This window comes from Nilaparvata lugens, chromosome 4 (assembly GCF_014356525.2).
Source record: "Nilaparvata lugens isolate BPH chromosome 4, ASM1435652v1, whole genome shotgun sequence".
NCBI lineage: Eukaryota > Metazoa > Arthropoda > Insecta > Hemiptera > Delphacidae > Nilaparvata > Nilaparvata lugens.
In genome coordinates, this window is record NC_052507.1 from 32440517 (window position 1) to 32461505 (window position 20989).

At 33.7% G+C, this 20989-nt stretch overlaps 2 protein-coding genes across 7 annotated transcripts in view; one reads left to right on the plus strand and one right to left on the minus strand.

Moving 5' to 3' along the window:
* LOC111063289 (protein SERAC1-like) overlaps nucleotides 1-11205 on the plus strand; it is a 67911-nt gene extending 56706 nt beyond the window's left edge. For both annotated transcript variants that reach the window (XM_039427342.1, XM_039427343.1), the window contains 2 exons: nucleotides 7362-7579; nucleotides 11046-11205. The gene's annotated coding sequence lies outside the window, so the exon portion shown is untranslated. The remainder of the gene's footprint in view (nucleotides 1-7361; nucleotides 7580-11045) is intronic.
* Nucleotides 11206-13132: 1927 nt separating this feature from the next.
* The window catches only part of LOC111061044 (serine/threonine-protein phosphatase 4 regulatory subunit 3A), a 36111-nt gene continuing 28254 nt past the window's right edge, over nucleotides 13133-20989 (minus strand). For 2 of the 5 annotated variants that reach the window (XM_039427348.1, XM_039427349.1), the window contains exons 14-16: nucleotides 17757-17911; nucleotides 16843-17000; nucleotides 13133-16229 (exon numbers count right to left, since the gene is read on the minus strand). In XM_039427348.1, coding sequence (XP_039283282.1) covers nucleotides 16137-16229; nucleotides 16843-17000; nucleotides 17757-17911 — 406 coding nt within the window. In that variant the 3' untranslated portion in view covers nucleotides 13133-16136. The remainder of the gene's footprint in view (nucleotides 16230-16842; nucleotides 17001-17756; nucleotides 17912-20989) is intronic. The other 3 variants (XM_039427353.1, XM_039427350.1, XM_039427352.1) reach the window with 3 other exon arrangements.

Here is a 20989-nt window from a genome sequence, read left to right on the forward strand (position 1 = left end):
AACAATGTATGCCGTATGAACTTGATGTCCCGTCAATGAATTTTAAACTTAAATTCTGGAAAATCTAGAAGGAAAATTGAAATTTTAGCTTCGAGGTGTAAGAGATTGATATTTTTAGAATCTATGTGCAAAATTTGGAGATCTAAATTATTCCTGTTTTCCGGTATTTAATCCACAAATTGACATGTTTTGATGCGAACAAACACAACCCTACTTTCTCTTATTATATAGACTAGTAGGTAACCCGTGCTTCGCAAGGGTCTATTTTAAAACTGCAAAATGAAAACTTGACGTAATAAAAAATTCGAAATTTGAAAATAAGCCTGTAACCATCCTCGGTTGATGAAGAATCTTAATGCAAAATTTCGAATCAATCAGTCCAGTAGTTCAGACGTGATGATGTGTCAAACATAATTTTCCTACATCACGTACGTGTATGAGCCAGCTCTTTCCATTATTATAGTAAAGATGATGGATGTTTTATCAGTATCTTTGAATGAGAATAACTTTTGAACGGTTTGAGAAATCGGTGCGGTTTTGATGCGACAGAAAATCAGTTATTTTTATTCGAATAGGATCCCCAATCATACCTATCATCTAGTGTCCCTTTTAAAAGAAATGTTCAGCTGCTTCTATACAACAACTGGAAGCATGTCATATTGAAAACTTGACGTAATTAAATCTTGAAGAACTGAAAATAGGCATAAATAACCATCCTCGGTTAACTAAGAATCTATATGCAAAATTTCAAATTAATCAGTTGAGTAATTGCACAGCGAGCAATCATAAAGACTTGCTTGAACCAGGATAGTCGCTATCCGACAGAACTGGCCTATCAAGAATTTCAGGTCCTTGATTTGCGACAGCTATACATAAAATCACTTTTAATTTTCATCCGAAGTAATAAAAATGCTATATTTAATCCTCTTATCCATCCCTATCAAACACGTAATATGAATATATTTGGAATTCTACAACCCAGATTAGTTAGCAATTGCAATAGATTTAATAGTCATTACATATGCCACATTCTTTATAGAAATATACCTGCCTACATAAAGCAAATAGAACCCCTTAGCCTTAACATAATATACAAACGATTTTTAAATATGTGGTTATTTGAAACCGGCAGGGATGTCGCTGATCAGCTCATCTACTCCTCCTACCGATTTTGATACTATGTATATATCTTGTATTCATCATCATATTATATATCATCAATATATTGCTCATAATTTATAATTGTTCAAGTTCTAAATTTTATCTTGTGTGCCATGTTAAACTTTTATTTTTCAAGTTATATTGTAAATATTTATAATTTTCTTTTTAGTAAAAAGTTGTTTTACATTAGAACTCTTTCCCCACACACAGACTTGTCTATGTGGGGAAAATTCACAAGTATTTATACTATTTATACATGTGTACTGTATTTGTAATGATTTCTGTGAATAAACTCAATTTGAATTTGAATTTGAGTATATTTCAGACGCGATGTGATGAGTCAGACATAATTCCCTATTCCTTACGTGTATAAGCCAGTTCTTTCCTTTATTATAGTATAGAAAACTGAAGAATACATAATACTTGAAAACCTCACAGAATCATATTGATTTTTCCAATACATCAATAAATTTTAGTTCGATTAGGATCCTCCTCAATTTGAATCAGGCAGCCTTTTGTTTTCCCAATTCCAAACAAAATACCTAAAATACTCGTTTCACTGGGAATTCGTGTCTGATAGTACATTATAACTGAAGAATATAAATTATAACTTATTTTATTGTGATCTATTCATGTTTTTCTTATGAAATTCAATGATAGGCCTACAGCATGAAGACTATGTCCAATTCATTTGTACTGGTGGAAAAATTTTCATTAAAAATAATTATTTGATAAAATCCAAGTTCAATCGTAATGAAAACAAATTCCTTCAAAAAATAATTGATAATGATAAGTTTCGAGGGAAAAAATTAAGAACAAAAAATTGGGAAGCATCGGGATTCAAACCGAGGAACCATCACTCTTTAAGCTAGCGGTTTACCATTGCGCTACACGGCCGTTCGAAAATAATAGTCTTGTAACAGCATTATAACCTCCTCATAAAAAAACACACTCTGGGTTGCAACAATGTAGTCTATGAACAACGGTAGCATAGATGAATTTGAACATTAATTCTGAAAAATCTGGAAGGAAAATTGAAAGTTGGGCTTCCAGGTGCACGAGATTGATATTTTTAGAATCTATGTTCAAAATTTGGAGATCTAAATCATTTCCGTTTTTCCGGTATGCAATCCACAAGTTGACATGTTTTGAACACACGAACAAACACAACCCTACTCTCTCTTATTATATAGAAGAAGAAGATAGCCTGCTGAATTGTGAATATTTAATGAAGTGCGATATTATTTTCTTTTCTCTTATTTTATTTTTAATTATAATATTACACTATCAAATATTTCATTAAAAGGCTCGTACTGGAGTTTGTCTGTGAGCCTTTCTATGTTTTTATGGAATAAATAAATAAAATTGGACATCTAAACCACCTCTTCAATAATGATCCACATCAATTAAAAATGTAATATTCGCATCACGCCATCAAAGAGTTATAAATGTTTAATCAATCAAGTACTGTAATATAGCGCAGATAGCGCCATCCTTTTCTAGCTCCGCAACGTTGCCACATCGTTATTCAACAATGTACAAATTTATTTCTTTGTGGATACAATCGATTAAAATATAACCAATCAACAAAATATTCAATCTCAATTATAAAAATGTATTATTGAATCATTAAAAACAATATTTTCTTTTCTTGACTAATGAAATTAATATAATTGATTATTTTAAACAAGAATGAACAGTTGATATTAGTTATTCCGGTATCAGCCATCTTCTATAGAAGGCAAGTGACAGGCAAGCATCGGTAACGCTGTTCTCCTATCTTTCTCCACTGCGATTATAACGTGGATCTCACTATAGATGCAGATGAGATATGTGAAAAGCATGCGGCATTCAAACCCACAACGAAGCAGGCTGAACATACAAGCCACAGCCACAGCCTTGCTAACTTAACGCTGGCCGGCCGGCGCTATTCTCTTTTATATTATCCTTGAAATGCAAAATTTCCAAAAACATTGTATATACGTCGACGCGCGATTAGGAAAGGAACATACCTGTCAAATTTCATGAAAATCTATTACCGCGTTTCACCGTAAATGCGCAACATATAAACATCTAAACATTTAAACATTCAAACATGTAAACATTTAAACATTACGAGAAATGCCAAACTGTCGACTCGAATTTTAGACCTCACTTCGCTCGGTCAATAATGCTACCTGTTCTAAAACATCTTGAAAATGTATCTTTCCATCAACGTTGTAGACAGTTGCAGCCAGATCTGATAACAGCGCTCACACTTACATTCCGGGACGACATGTCACGGTACGATAGGACAGAAAGCTCTATGTTTATTTCTCTAGGATTTTTCCTAGAGATTTTAAATTGATGAATTATTTATTAATTTTTGAGAAAACAAAACAACAGGTCAATGTAACTTATTGAGCGCGAGGTCTACTGTTCACAGTACTACTAGTTATAACATAGATAACTGGAGAAGACATAACACTTGAAAACCTAACAGTATCATATTGATTTTTTTCAATACATCAATTTTAGTATCGATTAGATCCTCCAAAATTTTAATCAAGCAGCCTTTTGTTTCCCCGATTCCCCAAAAAATACCTACAATATTCGTTTCACTCCGAATTTGTTTCTGATAGTACAACATCACTGAAGAATATAAATTATTACTAATTTTATTGTTATATGTTCATGTTTTTTTATGAATTCCAATGATACAGCGGTGAAAGCTATGTCCATTTCATTTGTACTGGTTGCAAAATTTTACATAAAATAATTATTTGATGAAATCCAATTTCAATCATAATGGAAACAATTTCCTTAAAAAATAATTTATAATAATACGTTTCGAGGGAAAAAATCAAGATAAAAAAAATGGAAGAATCTGGGACTCGAACCGAGAAACCTTCGCTCCGAAGTCAAGTACTCTACCGCTAGACCACGGCAACTGAAATAATAAGTCTTGTAGCAATGTTATAACCTCCTCATAAAAACACATTTTACAACAATGGAACAATGTATGCCGTATGAACTTGATGTCCCGTCAATGAATTTTAAACTTAAATTCTGGAAAATCTAGAAGGAAAATTGAAATTTTAGCTTCGAGGTGTAAGAGATTGATATTTTTAGAATCTATGTGCAAAATTTGGAGATCTAAATTATTCCTGTTTTCCGGTATTTAATCCACAAATTGACATGTTTTGATGCGAACAAACACAACCCTACTTTCTCTTATTATATAGACTAGTAGGTAACCCGTGCTTCGCAAGGGTCTATTTTAAAACTGCAAAATGAAAACTTGACGTAATAAAAAATTCGAAATTTGAAAATAAGCCTGTAACCATCCTCGGTTGATGAAGAATCTTAATGCAAAATTTCGAATCAATCAGTCCAGTAGTTCAGACGTGATGATGTGTCAAACATAATTTTCCTACATCACGTACGTGTATGAGCCAGCTCTTTCCATTATTATAGTAAAGATGATGGATGTTTTATCAGTATCTTTGAATGAGAATAACTTTTGAACGGTTTGAGAAATCGGTGCGGTTTTGATGCGACAGAAAATCAGTTATTTTTATTCGAATAGGATCCCCAATCATACCTATCATCTAGTGTCCCTTTTAAAAGAAATGTTCAGCTGCTTCTATACAACAACTGGAAGCATGTCATATTGAAAACTTGACGTAATTAAATCTTGAAGAACTGAAAATAGGCATAAATAACCATCCTCGGTTAACTAAGAATCTATATGCAAAATTTCAAATTAATCAGTTGAGTAATTGCACAGCGAGCAATCATAAAGACTTGCTTGAACCAGGATAGTCGCTATCCGACAGAACTGGCCTATCAAGAATTTCAGGTCCTTGATTTGCGACAGCTATACATAAAATCACTTTTAATTTTCATCCGAAGTAATAAAAATGCTATATTTAATCCTCTTATCCATCCCTATCAAACACGTAATATGAATATATTTGGAATTCTACAACCCAGATTAGTTAGCAATTGCAATAGATTTAATAGTCATTACATATGCCACATTCTTTATAGAAATATACCTGCCTACATAAAGCAAATAGAACCCCTTAGCCTTAACATAATATACAAACGATTTTTAAATATGTGGTTATTTGAAACCGGCAGGGATGTCGCTGATCAGCTCATCTACTCCTCCTACCGATTTTGATACTATGTATATATCTTGTATTCATCATCATATTATATATCATCAATATATTGCTCATAATTTATAATTGTTCAAGTTCTAAATTTTATCTTGTGTGCCATGTTAAACTTTTATTTTTCAAGTTATATTGTAAATATTTATAATTTTCTTTTTAGTAAAAAGTTGTTTTACATTAGAACTCTTTCCCCACACACAGACTTGTCTATGTGGGGAAAATTCACAAGTATTTATACTATTTATACATGTGTACTGTATTTGTAATGATTTCTGTGAATAAACTCAATTTGAATTTGAATTTGAGTATATTTCAGACGCGATGTGATGAGTCAGACATAATCCCCTATTCCTTACGTGTATAAGCCAGTTCTTTCCTTTATTATAGTATAGAAAACTGAAGAATACATAATACTTGAAAACCTCACAGAATCATATTGATTTTTCCAATACATCAATAAATTTTAGTTCGATTAGGATCCTCCTCAATTTGAATCAGGCAGCCTTTTGTTTTCCCAATTCCAAACAAAATACCTAAAATACTCGTTTCACTGGGAATTCGTGTCTGATAGTACATTATAACTGAAGAATATAAATTATTACTCACTTTATTGTGATCTATTCATGTTTTTCTTATGAAATTCAATGATAGGCCTACAGCATGAAGACTATGTCCAATTCATTTGTACTGGTGGAAAAATTTTCATTAAAAATAATTATTTGATAAAATCCAAGTTCAATCGTAATGAAAACAAATTCCTTCAAAAAATAATTGATAATAATACGTTTCGAGGGAAAAAATTAAGAACAAAAAAATTGGGAAGCATCGGGATTCAAACCGAGGAACCATCGCTCCGTAAGCTAGCCTTTTACCGTTGCGCTACATGACCGTTAGAAAATAATAGTCTTGTAACAGCATTATAACCTCCTCATAAAAAAACACACTCTGGGTTGCAACAATGTAGTCTATGAACAACGGTAGCATAGATGAATTTGAACATTAATTCTGAAAAATCTGGAAGGAAAATTGAAAGTTGGGCTTCCAGGTGCACGAGATTGATATTTTTAGAATCTATGTTCAAAATTTGGAGATCTAAATCATTTCCGTTTTTCCGGTATGCAATCCACAAGTTGACATGTTTTGAACACACGAACAAACACAACCCTACTCTCTCTTATTATATAGAAGAAGAAGATAGCCTGCTGAATTGTGAATATTTAATGAAGTGCGATATTATTTTCTTTTCTCTTATTTTATTTTTAATTATAATATTACACTATCAAATATTTCATTAAAAGGCTCGTACTGGAGTTTGTCTGTGAGCCTTTCTATGTTTTTATGGAATAAATAAATAAAATTGGACATCTAAACCACCTCTTCAATAATGATCCACATCAATTAAAAATGTAATATTCGCATCACGCCATCAAAGAGTTATAAATGTTTAATCAATCAAGTACTGTAATATAGCGCAGATAGCGCCATCCTTTTCTAGCTCCGCAACGTTGCCACATCGTTATTCAACAATGTACAAATTTATTTCTTTGTGGATACAATCGATTAAAATATAACCAATCAACAAAATATTCAATCTCAATTATAAAAATGTATTATTGAATCATTAAAAACAATATTTTCTTTTCTTGACTAATGAAATTAATATAATTGATTATTTTAAACAAGAATGAACAGTTGATATTAGTTATTCCGGTATCAGCCATCTTCTATAGAAGGCAAGTGACAGGCAAGCATCGGTAACGCTGTTCTCCTATCTTTCTCCACTGCGATTATAACGTGGATCTCACTATAGATGCAGATGAGATATGTGAAAAGCATGCGGCATTCAAACCCACAACGAAGCAGGCTGAACATACAAGCCACAGCCACAGCCTTGCTAACTTAACGCTGGCCGGCCGGCGCTATTCTCTTTTTATGTTCATTGTATCTGGTTCACAATATTATATGGGTTATATGGATTATAAATTAAATAATCTTGATTACTAGTTGATGTGTTGTATATGATTGATGCACGAACAGCAGCAGAGGATCTGGACGAGCTTGAGGAGTTGGCTCGCTACCTGAGCATGCAGCTAAATCGCGGAGGCGTGTGCTCGCCACCCCCCGACCTGCGTCGTCCCCTAGACACCCAGCTGGCGCGCTACCACGCACTCGCGGTGCCCTATCTGCTGCTGCTCTCCCCGGCCACCCTATCCACCTCCATTGCACTGCTGCGATCGCAACTCACCTCCGCCAAGGTCAGCCATTCCTCCTCACTCAACCATTCATCATTGTTCGCAATACGCAATTGTTAGCTACATCCCCAAAATGGACAAACAAGTCAATCTCGTTCACCAAAGAACTTGATCTGTAAATTGGTTCCATGAATACGTGTTAGAAAAATGTAGTCGATTGGTCAAGTCCTTCTTTAGTTATAGTAAATCATACAGCTGATTACGGTAATCATGAATCATACAGCTGATTACGGTAATCATGAATCATTTATTCTATTGTCTGATTTTTTGCAATAATTTATTGGGGAACCGAGCTTCGCTCTGGAGTACAAAAGCATAGAAAATTTATTATGAAAGAGGAAATTATAATCTGTCTATAGTTTATACAGAAAGGTCTAATCACAGAGGATTGAGATTAATTCCCAGTGGAATGCAAAAATCTCTCTCACAAAGGCCCGGTTGTACAAAAGCCGGTTAAATTTTAATCCTGATTAATTTCACGTGTACCAAATCAGAGAAGACCATTTTAAAAAGACGGTTTTCTGATTGGTTCTCCTGGAATTAATCAGGACTAAAATTTAACCAGCTTTTGTGCAACCTGCACTAATTACCTTATTGAATGATTGCAATAGTTCAACAGCTGAGTCATTTTGTCTCAGTCCCACACACACTCGCTCACTGACTTCCATTATCGACAGACTACGAAATTATCAGCTGTTTTTAAAAGGATGAATAATTACTATCATTTTAATGTCCGTTAGCAAGATTTTCCAGGGATGAGACCTAGTGTAATCGAATTTTTATATTATAAACCTACTATGTTCCAAATTTCATGAGAATCGTTCGAGCCGTTTTCGAGATCCGGTGACATACAGACTTATAAACAGAAATTTCTCGTTTAATAGTAGGATATTGGATTATTGAGGGAATTCCTTTTCCTTTTTGAACGAGCGTTAGCGAGTCCTCACTTTTGACTCACTCAAGTCTTTGTCCGTCTGTTTGTATTTTCTATAATAACTTTAGAAATAATTGATCAATCAGCTTCAAATTTTGAACCCGTATTCTTCGAACCTTTTTACAGGTCAAGTTCGTTTCACAACAAAATTGACTCATTCCTTCGGCCTTTTTCAGAATATAAAAATAGCATCTAAAGTGAATAGGAAAAAATGGTTTTGATTTATCATTAACTCAGCTGGAATTGATTGCATGCTATTTCTGTAATTTTTCCATTCATTTAAAAAAGCTTATGCTATTCGTGAGTCATCACACAGACTGTCTTTTATGCACCGACACATGATTTCAGCTGAATAATACACAACATATTTAATTCATAAGTTTTATATTAACTCGCTTCCGTTAACGTCTGTCTGCCTGTCTGTAACATACGCGTAATTAATAATACTACTTGTGATAGCAGTTGCTATAACGTTGAAAATGTTGAAGTGTTAAATTTGTGAGTAGAAGCTACAGTACTATTATAGTCCAGTCACTATATACATTGGTGCTGTCAGTTTATATTGTAGTTCTAATCTTTGATATATTATTTGGATACATGAGAGAAGTCCAGAATCAATTTCTTCATGCAAAATTTCCTTGTGCTAGATACAACGTGGCCCAAAAACCTCGGGTTTTCGCTTCATTATCCAGTTTTCAGCTATTTCCACCAAATCCAGTAAACGGAGAAAAGAATTTGCTCTTACCGGTTTCTAAACTTTACAATTCTGAATAAAATTAGATCATTTGGAACTCTCTATCTTCAATGAGTATTGAGTTATGATTTTTTTTAATGAGTAAAATTTGAAGAAAAAATCAATTTTAATTAATTTTAGTTTTTGATCAACAATATTTGCCGATTGTTATCATTTAGATGTATAATTCAAAATCCCTCTGGGCGTATTCTTGTGCTCTACAATTTAAGACCAGGTAGAGCGCTCTATCTCTTATAAATTTTCAGCTACACCTGACAACAATGCTCGTTGTATTGTGAACACCTAATTTTTAGCTTCAACCATTATCACCAACTACATTGTCCTCACATTGATATTTCGCACGAAGATATTATGTTCCATGAGAATCACCCGTTGGATGCATGATTTTGAGGTGTCCTTATGCGCGCCTCTCTACTAGGAAATACTGAAATGAAGTATAAAAAGGAACATGCCTGTCAAATTTCATGAAAATCTATTGCTGCGTTTCGCAGTAGTGCGGAACAAACATAATAAACATACATACATAAACTAGTAGTTCTGTGAACTATAGATCTTGCTCAGTTATAATTCACAGCCTCCTCTAAACTGTCCATCAGAGTAAATCCTGTCCTGTCCTGTCGTGACGGCGAGATATCGTTTTGAAAACGGCCAATGGCTGATTGGGTTGGTGTATAGACAGTCCTAATCATCTGTTTAACAGATGTTGATGTTTAGACAATGTTTAGATGTATAGACACTGCTAATCATCTGTTTAGCAGATGTCCAGCAAATGCAGATGTTTAGCAGATGTCCCTACATGACATACTCTCAACTTGTCTGCCCGAGTTGAAAGCCGAGAAAGGTTGAGAGAAAATTCTATGTAAAGGTGTAATTCCTTAGAGGCTTGTCGAGACGCGCTGTTCAAAAATATTACATTGATCAATCAAATATAGCCGACCTCTCACACACTCTTACAGCCGCGCGTCTCGAGACAAATCTAAGAAATTGCAACTTCACTTTGAGCTACAAATTGCATGCAAAATTAATAATCCACTCGACAGCTGATTCATGATGAATAATTCTATATATTATGGTATGATTTTTATGGTAATGCTGGCGTATGAAGGAAATTGGTTGAGTTCAAAGCCACTGATCGGTGAGTGAACGATGAGAACGGTGACTGAACGTGGCTCTGAACAAAGTACTGGTTTGTCGTTGAACGATGCATACTCACATGCAGCGCTAGATTACTAATCATTATAATTCAATTATTATTATTATTCAATTTTAAATAAATTAAGGTTTTATTAATAAAATTACACAGAAAAACATTTGATGGATTTCAGGGAATTTTACCCATAATTACCTACTTTTCATATTCAATGGTAACTGTAGGAAAAATTTAATGTGAAATACGTGAGCAAAGTTCGTTTGCTGCACTCAAGAAACCATTATTCCGCACTCGCCTACGGCTCGTGCGTAAACGTTTCTTTCGTTGCAGCAAACTGTCACTTTGCGCACTAGTTGCACAAATAACTATTTTTCCTTTTCCGTTCCTTTTATATTATCCTTGAAATGCAAAATAATTAAAAAAACCTTATACATCATACATCGACGCGCAATTCAAAAAGGAACGTTCCTATCAAATTTCGACTTGAATCCTTGACCTCACTTAGCTCGGTCAATAAAGAGAAATGCAAAACCATCGACTTGAATCTTAGACCTCACTTTGCTCGTTCAATTTATGTAACTTGTGACTTTTTAATAATAATAATATGCTATAATTCTTTGTTATTTTTCAGGAGGAAATAAGTCTATCAAATCTGATCAGCTATATGGAACAATTGACGAAAAAAGTTTGACATCCAAGACTTTGTTTTGGTGGCCTGATTATGTTTATAGTTTGATATTATAAATAGTTAGTTTCAATGTAAATAAAATAATATGGATTTATGATTGAAATTTACTGCAGTTTCTTTCCTAACACCCTTACAGTCATTGTTAAAGATACAGTACTCTATTGAATCATTCAAGATCTAAGAAATGACAATGTTTTTGTTCATTCGTTTCAAGGTTGTGTAACAGGCGAAAAAATCTTTTTAATGGTGATATTTTTCAGATTTTCTTGATTTGTATACTTATAAGTTATCAAAATAAAAGTTTTCTCAGGAATCATCTTTCCGATTATTACTTTTTGGCATATGAGCGCCTAAAGTTTTTCATCTCATGGAAAATTTTCCTGAGAACTTTTTTATTTTGATAACTTGATAGAATGCTCATCGAAAAAGTTTGAAAAATAAAAAGTTTTTCCATCCTGTCGTTGCAGTCTTAATAGAGGTTAGCCCAGGTTTCTAGACGTCTAACTTGATGTATGTACTGGGTATTGACTGCAAGAACATTGAGTTGAGTCTAGAAGTGAGAAAACGGTTGCTCAAAACGTATGTATGGAGCATTGCAATTTATGAAAGTGAAGCTTGGACGGTGGGTGTGAAAGAAGAGAGAAGAATTTCTGCTTTTGAGACATGGTGCTACAGAAGAATGCTGAGGATCAGTTGGTGAAAAGGTAACAAATGAAGAGGTGTTTCAAAGAGTTGGGGAGAGATGTTATCTTCTGAAAGAAATCGCAACTAGTTGATCATATTCTTCGACATGAGATACTAACAAAAATAATAATTGAGGGAAGGAATGCGCGAGGAAGGCCAAGACTGAAGTACATAGAACAACTGAAGATGGATCTGAGATGTCAATCACAGGAGACTTCAAAAGGATGGCGGATGTCAGAGGCATGGAGAGTTGCTGTCAACCGAAGAGAGAGATCTTGTGTAGGCCTAATAGGCTTACCCATTATTCAGAGATGTTGATTTTTTCTTATTTAAAACTAGTTTCGAGGAATTGCCAATATCAGTTTTACTTATTCAATATCCTTCCATATTTTTGGCTGAGAATTTTTCTCACATTATCCTTGTTTATATGAACTGTCAGCATTCCTTATGAATACCGGTAACATCAATGCTACTGTATGCAATGCATACCATTATTTTATAACAATATATTTAGAAAAAACGTGATATTATGAGACGATGGGTTCAGAATTCAGCTGTCAGACTGGTGATGGTAACCATTGACGTCATCCAACACTAGCTTAGGAGAACAGAACTTCAGGGCATTTTGCAACGATTAGTTTAGACTTTAAATACGGTACCATGAATGCAAATGACTTTCGATTAATCAAACACTAGCTTGAATCTTGCTAGTCGAATATAAGAACCCAACGATTATTGTACGGTACACCCCTTACTGTGGCTTATTTTTTAAATAGGTATCCAATCTATACCTTATTTTTCTACGAATAAAGAAAATTATTTATTGAAAAAAGGTTGCGTACTTGTTTCATAGGTACTAATATAGCAATGAAAAAACTAGACTACAAAGAAATAATTTATTCATACATCAAAATAAATAATGTACATGATTCCACAATACTAATGCAACTTTCGTTACGGTATGTAGATATTTCAATGATAAGTTGTATATTGCGATACTCCTCTACGAGATTCCTTCATTTCATGCAAATCCATTTCAAATTACGAAATATTTCCATGTTTATGTTTTGCATGAAATGAAGGATGGAGAAGAGTATTGCAATAAAATGGACTAATCAAACTATTGTTGGCTCACATTTGTAAAAGTAAAAATTTAACTTATGACTTCTGAGTTATCCAATGGAAAAAATGACATCATCTTTCATCATCAATGCCATGTTATAGATGCGTACTTATAAATTACTACAACCTTCAGTGGAGGATAGATTATCAGACGAACCGAAATATTATTACAGTTGTGTATGGTATTAAAATGATTGCTTTCATAAGAAAGTTTTCAAATAATATTTTATCAAAGATACTAAAAATACATTCCATTTCAAGAGATTCGTTCATTTCTGTTCAATTAATTTCAAATGAAAAACTTGAAATAAAATCAAATTCACCTCTTTTAAAGGTTGTTTAAATATGGCGGATATAACTACATAGATGAATATACAATTAAATTTCGATAAATTGTTATTCATTGAACACACGTTTTCAAGCAAACCTACTGTGATTCAATCATAACATTCAACTTATTGAAGAATTTACATAGCGTTCTTTACTAAGAGCAAAAAATCAGCATTATCAATTTCTTCAAGACTGTCCATCAGTATTATTATGTATAATTTCATCTAAAAATCTCTCCTTACCATACTCCTTCCAAGAAAATTGGAAAATCTGATAGCAAGCGTTCCACGATAGGTATTAATACTTTCTTTTAGTTTGAGAAAATTCTAATAAATTCATGTTTCTAGTTGGAATATAACACATGGATTCCATCTAGTGCCGGCTGCAATCATAATCTAGCTATGATAATAGTACATTGCCGAAGCTCAACGTTGTAATTGTGTTCGTTTGTGAGCCGGAACCTTAGAACACACTTCTAGTCCTGTTCACAGTATATTTTGAATATAGTAAGTTCATATACATTCATTGAGTTATAAATGTATAAATTTATAAATACAGTAATTCCACAGACTATGCCCACTTAAATATCACTCTTTTCAACGATTAAAAACATTTTACAATAACGATAAGTATTCCTATCAAATTACTAACGAGTACATTAATACAAGAATGTTTTGAATACTTTCAATAACAGAAGACTGGTCTTTGAAAATCTTGAGCGGCACCATTGATATTAGTGACTTCTGATAATTTCAACTTTAAAATCCAAGGCTTTTAATTTATTGCATTGGAGAATTTTTAACAGTTCAAAATAAAGCTTTTTCAGTTACAGCAATTTATTTGCACTAACTTAAAACCCGATTCTTGGTGATTACATAAGCATAAATTACTGTTTGCTAAGCCCTTAAAAATTTTAATCAATAACTTCAATTTAATGGAAGATCGTACGTAGAGTATTGCAAAAATTAATAATTCTAACTTTTCGTTGTTTAAAAACTTCTGTAAGACCTTCGACTCTTGATAATAATATTATTATCAGTTCATTTGAAATTTATTCCCAGTTTTTTTTTAGTAGAAATGAGAAAATATACTAACAAATATTGCAAGAAAATCAGGAGATCCTTAACAAAAAAGCATGTCCTATTTTTTTAAACAATTGCATCGATTTTTTCTTCAATTTTGACTTGAGAAGTATCGATTAAGTGCTTCAAATCTTCAACAGATGAAATGTCTAGTGAAATAAGAGTAAATATGTTTTGTACAGAATAAAATAAATACAGTTTTCTAATAATTCCATGTCCTCATGAGGAATTAATTAAATGTGATTATTACCAATGTATCAATGCAGCTTTGTTGAATCGTAATAAATGCAAGCTACAATGACTAGTTTATGAAAAAGTGTAGGGTAATTTAGGTAATATATAAGAGCCATACTCTCTTCAAGGTTCAATGCAAGGTTGAATGCAAGTGGTTGAGGAGGCAAGACTGAACTTCAGTAAGAATTTAGTAGTAGGCCTACCGGTACTGACAAACACTTTTGTCGTTGGTTTCATTATGTTAATTATTTATGGGAGTTAAAAAAATAATCCAAATACGACCTTAATTTTTAATACTTTGAAAATAATATCCAGCAGACCGCTTTAAATTTTGAATTGCTATATTCAAATATCATTGAAAAATTATACAAAATATTGAATCATTTTTAATTGGACCTGAAAGAAAACAAGACTTTTATTAAATCTCAGTATGTTAATAAATGAAAAGGAAAATTGTTACTTCTAAATACACATTTTTACACTTATCGAATTCTATAGGTCTACATGAATGTACAAGAAAAATAATATAGAAATAAAAGTTATCATACCAAAGTCATTCTAATACTATACTGTATTTATTATTTCTGCATGTAGTCTGGCAGGCTCCAACAAAGATGCTAACCTTGCTTTTTATTTAAAAAAATGTCAATATAAAAATCAAAACATTCTTCAGCTAATTTTGAATCTACTTTTAAAACGAATAATTCCACTTTCAAATTACGATTAGTATTTTCCAAGTTTTTGGTTGATCATTTCTTAAAAACATGTGAATTTTGTGTTTGACCCATTCAAATGAAAACTATCGATTTTTGACACATTCCAAGTCTCACTATCAAGACACCGACTACCTGTTTGTACACCACACCGATACATATTAATCAAATGTAATAATGAATTTACAATTTGAATCGATAATGATAAGATGCCAGAAGCCTAATTATTAGTACCTTGATTTATTACCTAAACAATTTTTTCTAATATTCCTTCATACAAGACGATTACCTTCAATTATTATTACATTATTTGTATGCACTCACACGCACTCACTCACACATTCAACCCCAACTCACGGACATAAACAAATATTCTCGCACTAGCACACACACACACGCACTGGCTAGTAGTACATACAAACGTCTATCATATTATAAATTCCATATCTACTAGTTTTCAATACAGAAATACCAAAACGTACAACTTAAATAACTATTTACAATACACTTTCCCCTAAATAGTTGTTGTTCAATAAGTATCAAGGTCAAAATAATTATAATAATTGCGAGTTGTTACAGTAATATAACACACACGGAGCACGCACATTTTATGCGGAACAACACCCTGTCTAGAGACAAGAGACGGTTACACTCAGGATGTTCTACAACTTATCGACAGCTTCAATAGCCTTAATGTTGTGACGCATTCAAGTAGACAACAGTGGCGGTGGCATGCCACCATTCAACCAGTTCACATTCACATGTAAATGTTTCAACTATTTGTCGAGAAGAGTGTGGAAATGAGTGTCACAAGATGTATCACCTTCTAGCGGAGTGAGTGACACGTCCTTGTCTCCAGGGGCCTTCTCCTAAGAGAATCGCGCGCGCTTGGTGGGAGACAACAGCTCTGAACCCTCCTCTTCCTCCTCCTCATCCGAATCACCGTCATAATCGACCAACGCCTGAAAACCAACGTCCAAACATTACACACTAGCTCAAATACAAAATGAACTCACAAGTTCACTGCCCACTGATGAAGATTCTCTTCTCAACATCAAACGCTAGCCCAAACACTATCAAAAAATTAACTGATACGTTTAGAAATTCACAATCTACTGATTCAGTATCATTATATTCTCAGTTAGCTGAAACACCAACCGACAACCTCACAAAATGAATACTGAGCTAGCGTCTTGATCTGCAAACGCCTTTGATCACACATCTTTTCTTTTTGACATGTATGCTAACCTAAGAGTATTTTGACGATGTCTCGGAATACACTTCTCTGTTTCCTTGTGTGTTTCATTCAATATCCTAACCAACAATGCATTCAAGACTCTGTTTCCTTCGCCAGCAAAGGCGTATTCAAACACATATATTGTGAGGACTTTTTTTTCATTAAAAACATTTATTAAACTTATTAATTATCTTGCAATTGATTGCAAAACAACCACTCCTTTATTCCATCATAATTTTAATCCAGCTAGTACAAAACTTCTTTAAGCCCAATTGCATGTTATAAACTAAATTGTTTTCTTGATTGATAAATGATCATAGAAATGATAATGTTGTAACCTTTTTGAAAAGAGCAGCACACTTGATGTCGCCCTGCGCGGGACTCAACTGCGAGGCGCCCGTTATGCCCGAGTTGTTGTTGATGATTGGTGATTTCGCATTGGCTCCAGCCAACAGCTTCCCACTACACCCTTCGCTCTTCTTCTCTAGAGCTTTGCCTGAAAACAAGTATCATACATTTATATTAATTACTTGTTTATGCACCAAATACCGTTACTGTGCATTTTCGATTACTATAATCAACGTCTAAAGATATGCATATTTTTTATTCTCGTGTACTACAATTACTTGGAACTCTGTATCGAAATCATGTATCACATGACCACCTTCTCATTAAAAAAATTCATTTGGATTCATACAAAGATGATGAAATGACAGAGTAAGTTTTCATTTGAAATAGGATGCCCAATGAAACCTACTGTCAAATTATTCTTGTAAGAGGAATATTAAGCTTCTAATCAACTCTGTATAATTAAAAGTTGTGGGTTTAAAAGATTACAATAAAACCGTTCTTGAGCAAGTTTTCCAACCCAGGGGGTCACTAGTAATCAAAGACAAACAGAAGAAAGATTACAGATAGTTGGATAGATGACCACTCAGGCAAAGTTTCCATAAAACGGCAACTTGACATGCTGAAAGCTTGACGTACTGAAAACCTGAAGAATTGTCAGCTTGACAAATTAAATACTTGACGTACTGAAATCTGGAAGAACTGAAAATAGGTCTATAACCATCTTCAGTAGATTAAAAATCTACATGCAAAATTTAAAGTTGATCAGTCAGTTCTGTAGTTCAGACTTGATGATGCGTCATTCGTGTATTTCCTATCCCGTACATGTATAAGCCAAGCAATTATTTTGTTTATTATTAGTATATAGATGTAGATGATGATTGCTAGTCTAATGATTGCTGACCGAGAGATTCGAGTTCAGAGGTGAGCTTCTCGCCAGCAGCAACGATGGCCTCCCCATCATCGAAGTCATCCTCCTCGTTGAACCACATCTCCTCCTCGTCATCCATCTGACGGTGGTCGCGTCTGTACCGGTTCGTTCTTAATATTGAAGGAACACTGAAATTACATTAAAATCATTGCTCTATGACGGTGAACACCATTCATTCACACAACCAACACCATCCATCCATCAAACATACACAAGTCAACAGAAACTAGCAATAGTATCCAATAACGATCAAATTTGATTCTGCCAAAGGCTTGAATTCCAAATATTGTATTATTAAAGTTCATCAGTGATAATAAATTGACAATTTGATCAATATATTTGAACAAACATGAATCCAAAAATACAGTACTCAAAACAGAAAGAAAGATAGTCAGTACATGTTTATTTATATAGTTTGTGTAAAACAAGTTGAGACTTGGCCCTCCATCCGAAGAAATTACATGGTTGCCAAATCGTGTAAAATTGCATCTTTCTCAAATTTTTAATTCAACGTCAGAATTGGATGTATAATATCATCCCCGATATCCTAGTAGTGCTAAAAAAGTTTCAGGGTCGAAGGATTAAAAGGAAATTCAACTTTTATGATAAAATTGGAAACATCGCGAAGATTTGTCTTTCTTTTGAATATCACTTCTCTCAGAATCATGTAGCGTCGTGATGCGTAATAATATTATATCAAATCAACGGGGAGACTGTCTCCTTTCTATTGGTGTTTGAATCATTTTTATCCGACCAATAGTTATTTTGTTATTTTTATAAATATAGTTATTTTTATAAATGTCGAGACATTTCGAGCAGAAAACATGAAATTTTCGACATGCTGGAAACTTTTTTGTTTCGAAAGAAAAGTGGGTGGTGAAAGCGAGAAAGTTTCTCAGAAATAATTGAAATTGTTTTTTCAACTGTCAAAAGTAGTCGGAAGATCGTATTTTGGTCTCAAAGGAATTTTAAAGTTAGAAGAGTGGCTGCATGGTATGCATTGTGTACCAAATTGTATGCTAAAGGCTGGCAATTTACAATATTATTTGACTGAATTGTTTCAAACGCAAGCAGCTGAATGCCTCTAGAAAGGCTGTAATGAAACACCGCTTGGATTATTCAAGGCGAGGTTGTCATTTTCACTATTATTATGATCATCTGGCTTGCAGTTGCTGAATTTTTCAATCGTTCTGTATTTTGAATTTGTTGATCCCAGCTATTGATAGCATATGGCGGCACACCATTCAGCCGCTATCCTTGTCTTTGAAACACCTGAGAGGCCAAAATACGTTCTTCCGAGTACGTTTGACAATTGGAATAGTTATTTGTGCTACTAGCGCGCAAAGTGCCACTTTGCTGCACCGAAAGAAACGTTTACGCACGAGCCGTAGGCGAGTTCAGCAAAGAAACTTTGCGCACGTATCGCACATTAAATTATCCTACAGTTACCATAGAATGTGAAAAGTCAGTAATAGACGGTGAACATGACCTAAACCAAATAAAATGTTTGTGCAAATCTTTAGTATTTTTTTAATGCTGATAATAAATATTAAAATCACTAAATATGGCCATATCACTTGTCTGGATAATATATGTATTTTGAGCTATCAATGAGCCTCACAAACGTTATACTTCACGTGTGACTAACAGTTTAATTTTCTCCTATCCGAAAACACAAAAGTTATGCAGCAAAACTTTGCAATTTGGCCTGCTTTTCTGGCCAATCGCCCAGTAGCCGCATGAAACGTATAATTAAGGTTATAGGCCTACTGCTTTATTTAAAACATGATTAAATTATATTATATAGACATTACATTTACCTGAAATGCTAAACTTCAATCATTCAAGTCACTGTTGAGTAAACAATATATTGTAAATCCAGTGTTTTAGATTACGGTATTCAATAAAATCACAAGTGATGGAAGAAGCTGCAAGGACATTGCCAGCAGAATTGCCCAGGCTAAGATTGCCTTCAATAAGAAGAAAAATCTATTCACCTCAAAAAACATAAGTCTCGACGTAAGAAAAAACATGTTGAAAACGTATGTATGGAGTACTGCAACATATGGAAGTGAGGCGTGGACAATGGGGGTGAGAGAGGAAAGAAGATTGGCTGCATTCGAGGCATGGTGCTACAGAAGAATGATGAAGATCAGTTGGAGAGATATGATTACAAATGAGCAAGTTTTTGAAAGAGTGGGAGAGAACCGGAACTTCTTGAAGTGGATCAAGCAAAGAAGAGCACAGCTGATTGGCCACATCATCAGACATGACACTCTACTGACAAGGATAATGGAGGGAATGGTTAAGGGAGGGAATATGACAGGAAGACCTAGGCTGAAGTATATGAAACAATTGCTACGGGATATGAGATGTGGATCATACTACGAGCTGAAGCGGAAAGCGGACGACAGAAAAGCATGGAGAGCTGCTGCCAACCAGCCCTACGGCTGTTAACCCAAGAGAGAGAGATTCAATAACATCTATTCTGTATTCTGTTTCTAATTCATCAATGGCATTCATTGAAGTTGTTCTACGAGTAGAAATGTTTCAGGGAGTTGAAGAACTGAATAACTTTTTTTGAAGTGTAAATATTTATGTTTCAAACCTAATGGATACATTATTGTTTTGAAAATATAACCTTAGTATCAGTAATAAGAGTAACCTAACCACAAAAGTAAATGAATATATAAAAATACTTGATTCCTTGATCATAAAAATGGCCGATAAATGTTTCCAATGTCTTCCAGTTAAAAATATAGGCATCTCACACATAAAAAATCGTTCATGATAACTTGAATAGAAATAAAATTACTGATATTGAATACTATCAAAACTGTTTGTTATTCAATATCTCACGGTAATAATCAGCTGTTTTACAAAAATTTCCAGCCAGCAACATATTTAGGTTTACCAACATTTCTTTTACTTTGTCGTCCTCTACCGTCATAAAGCGTGTTAACGATTTTGTGTTATGTTGCAAATTTGGAGTGCAACAAAGTTTTTGCCGCACTCAAATCTACATTCCCGCACTGGGTGTGAGAATAAGGTATTTTGTGTACTATAATTGATGCGGGAATGAGCACTTTTTCGGGTAACTGTAGGAAAAAATAATTTCAATTATTTCAGAGAATCTTTCTCGCTTTCACCACCTACTTATCTTTTGAAACAAAAAAGTTTCCAGCATGTCGAAAATTTCATGTTTT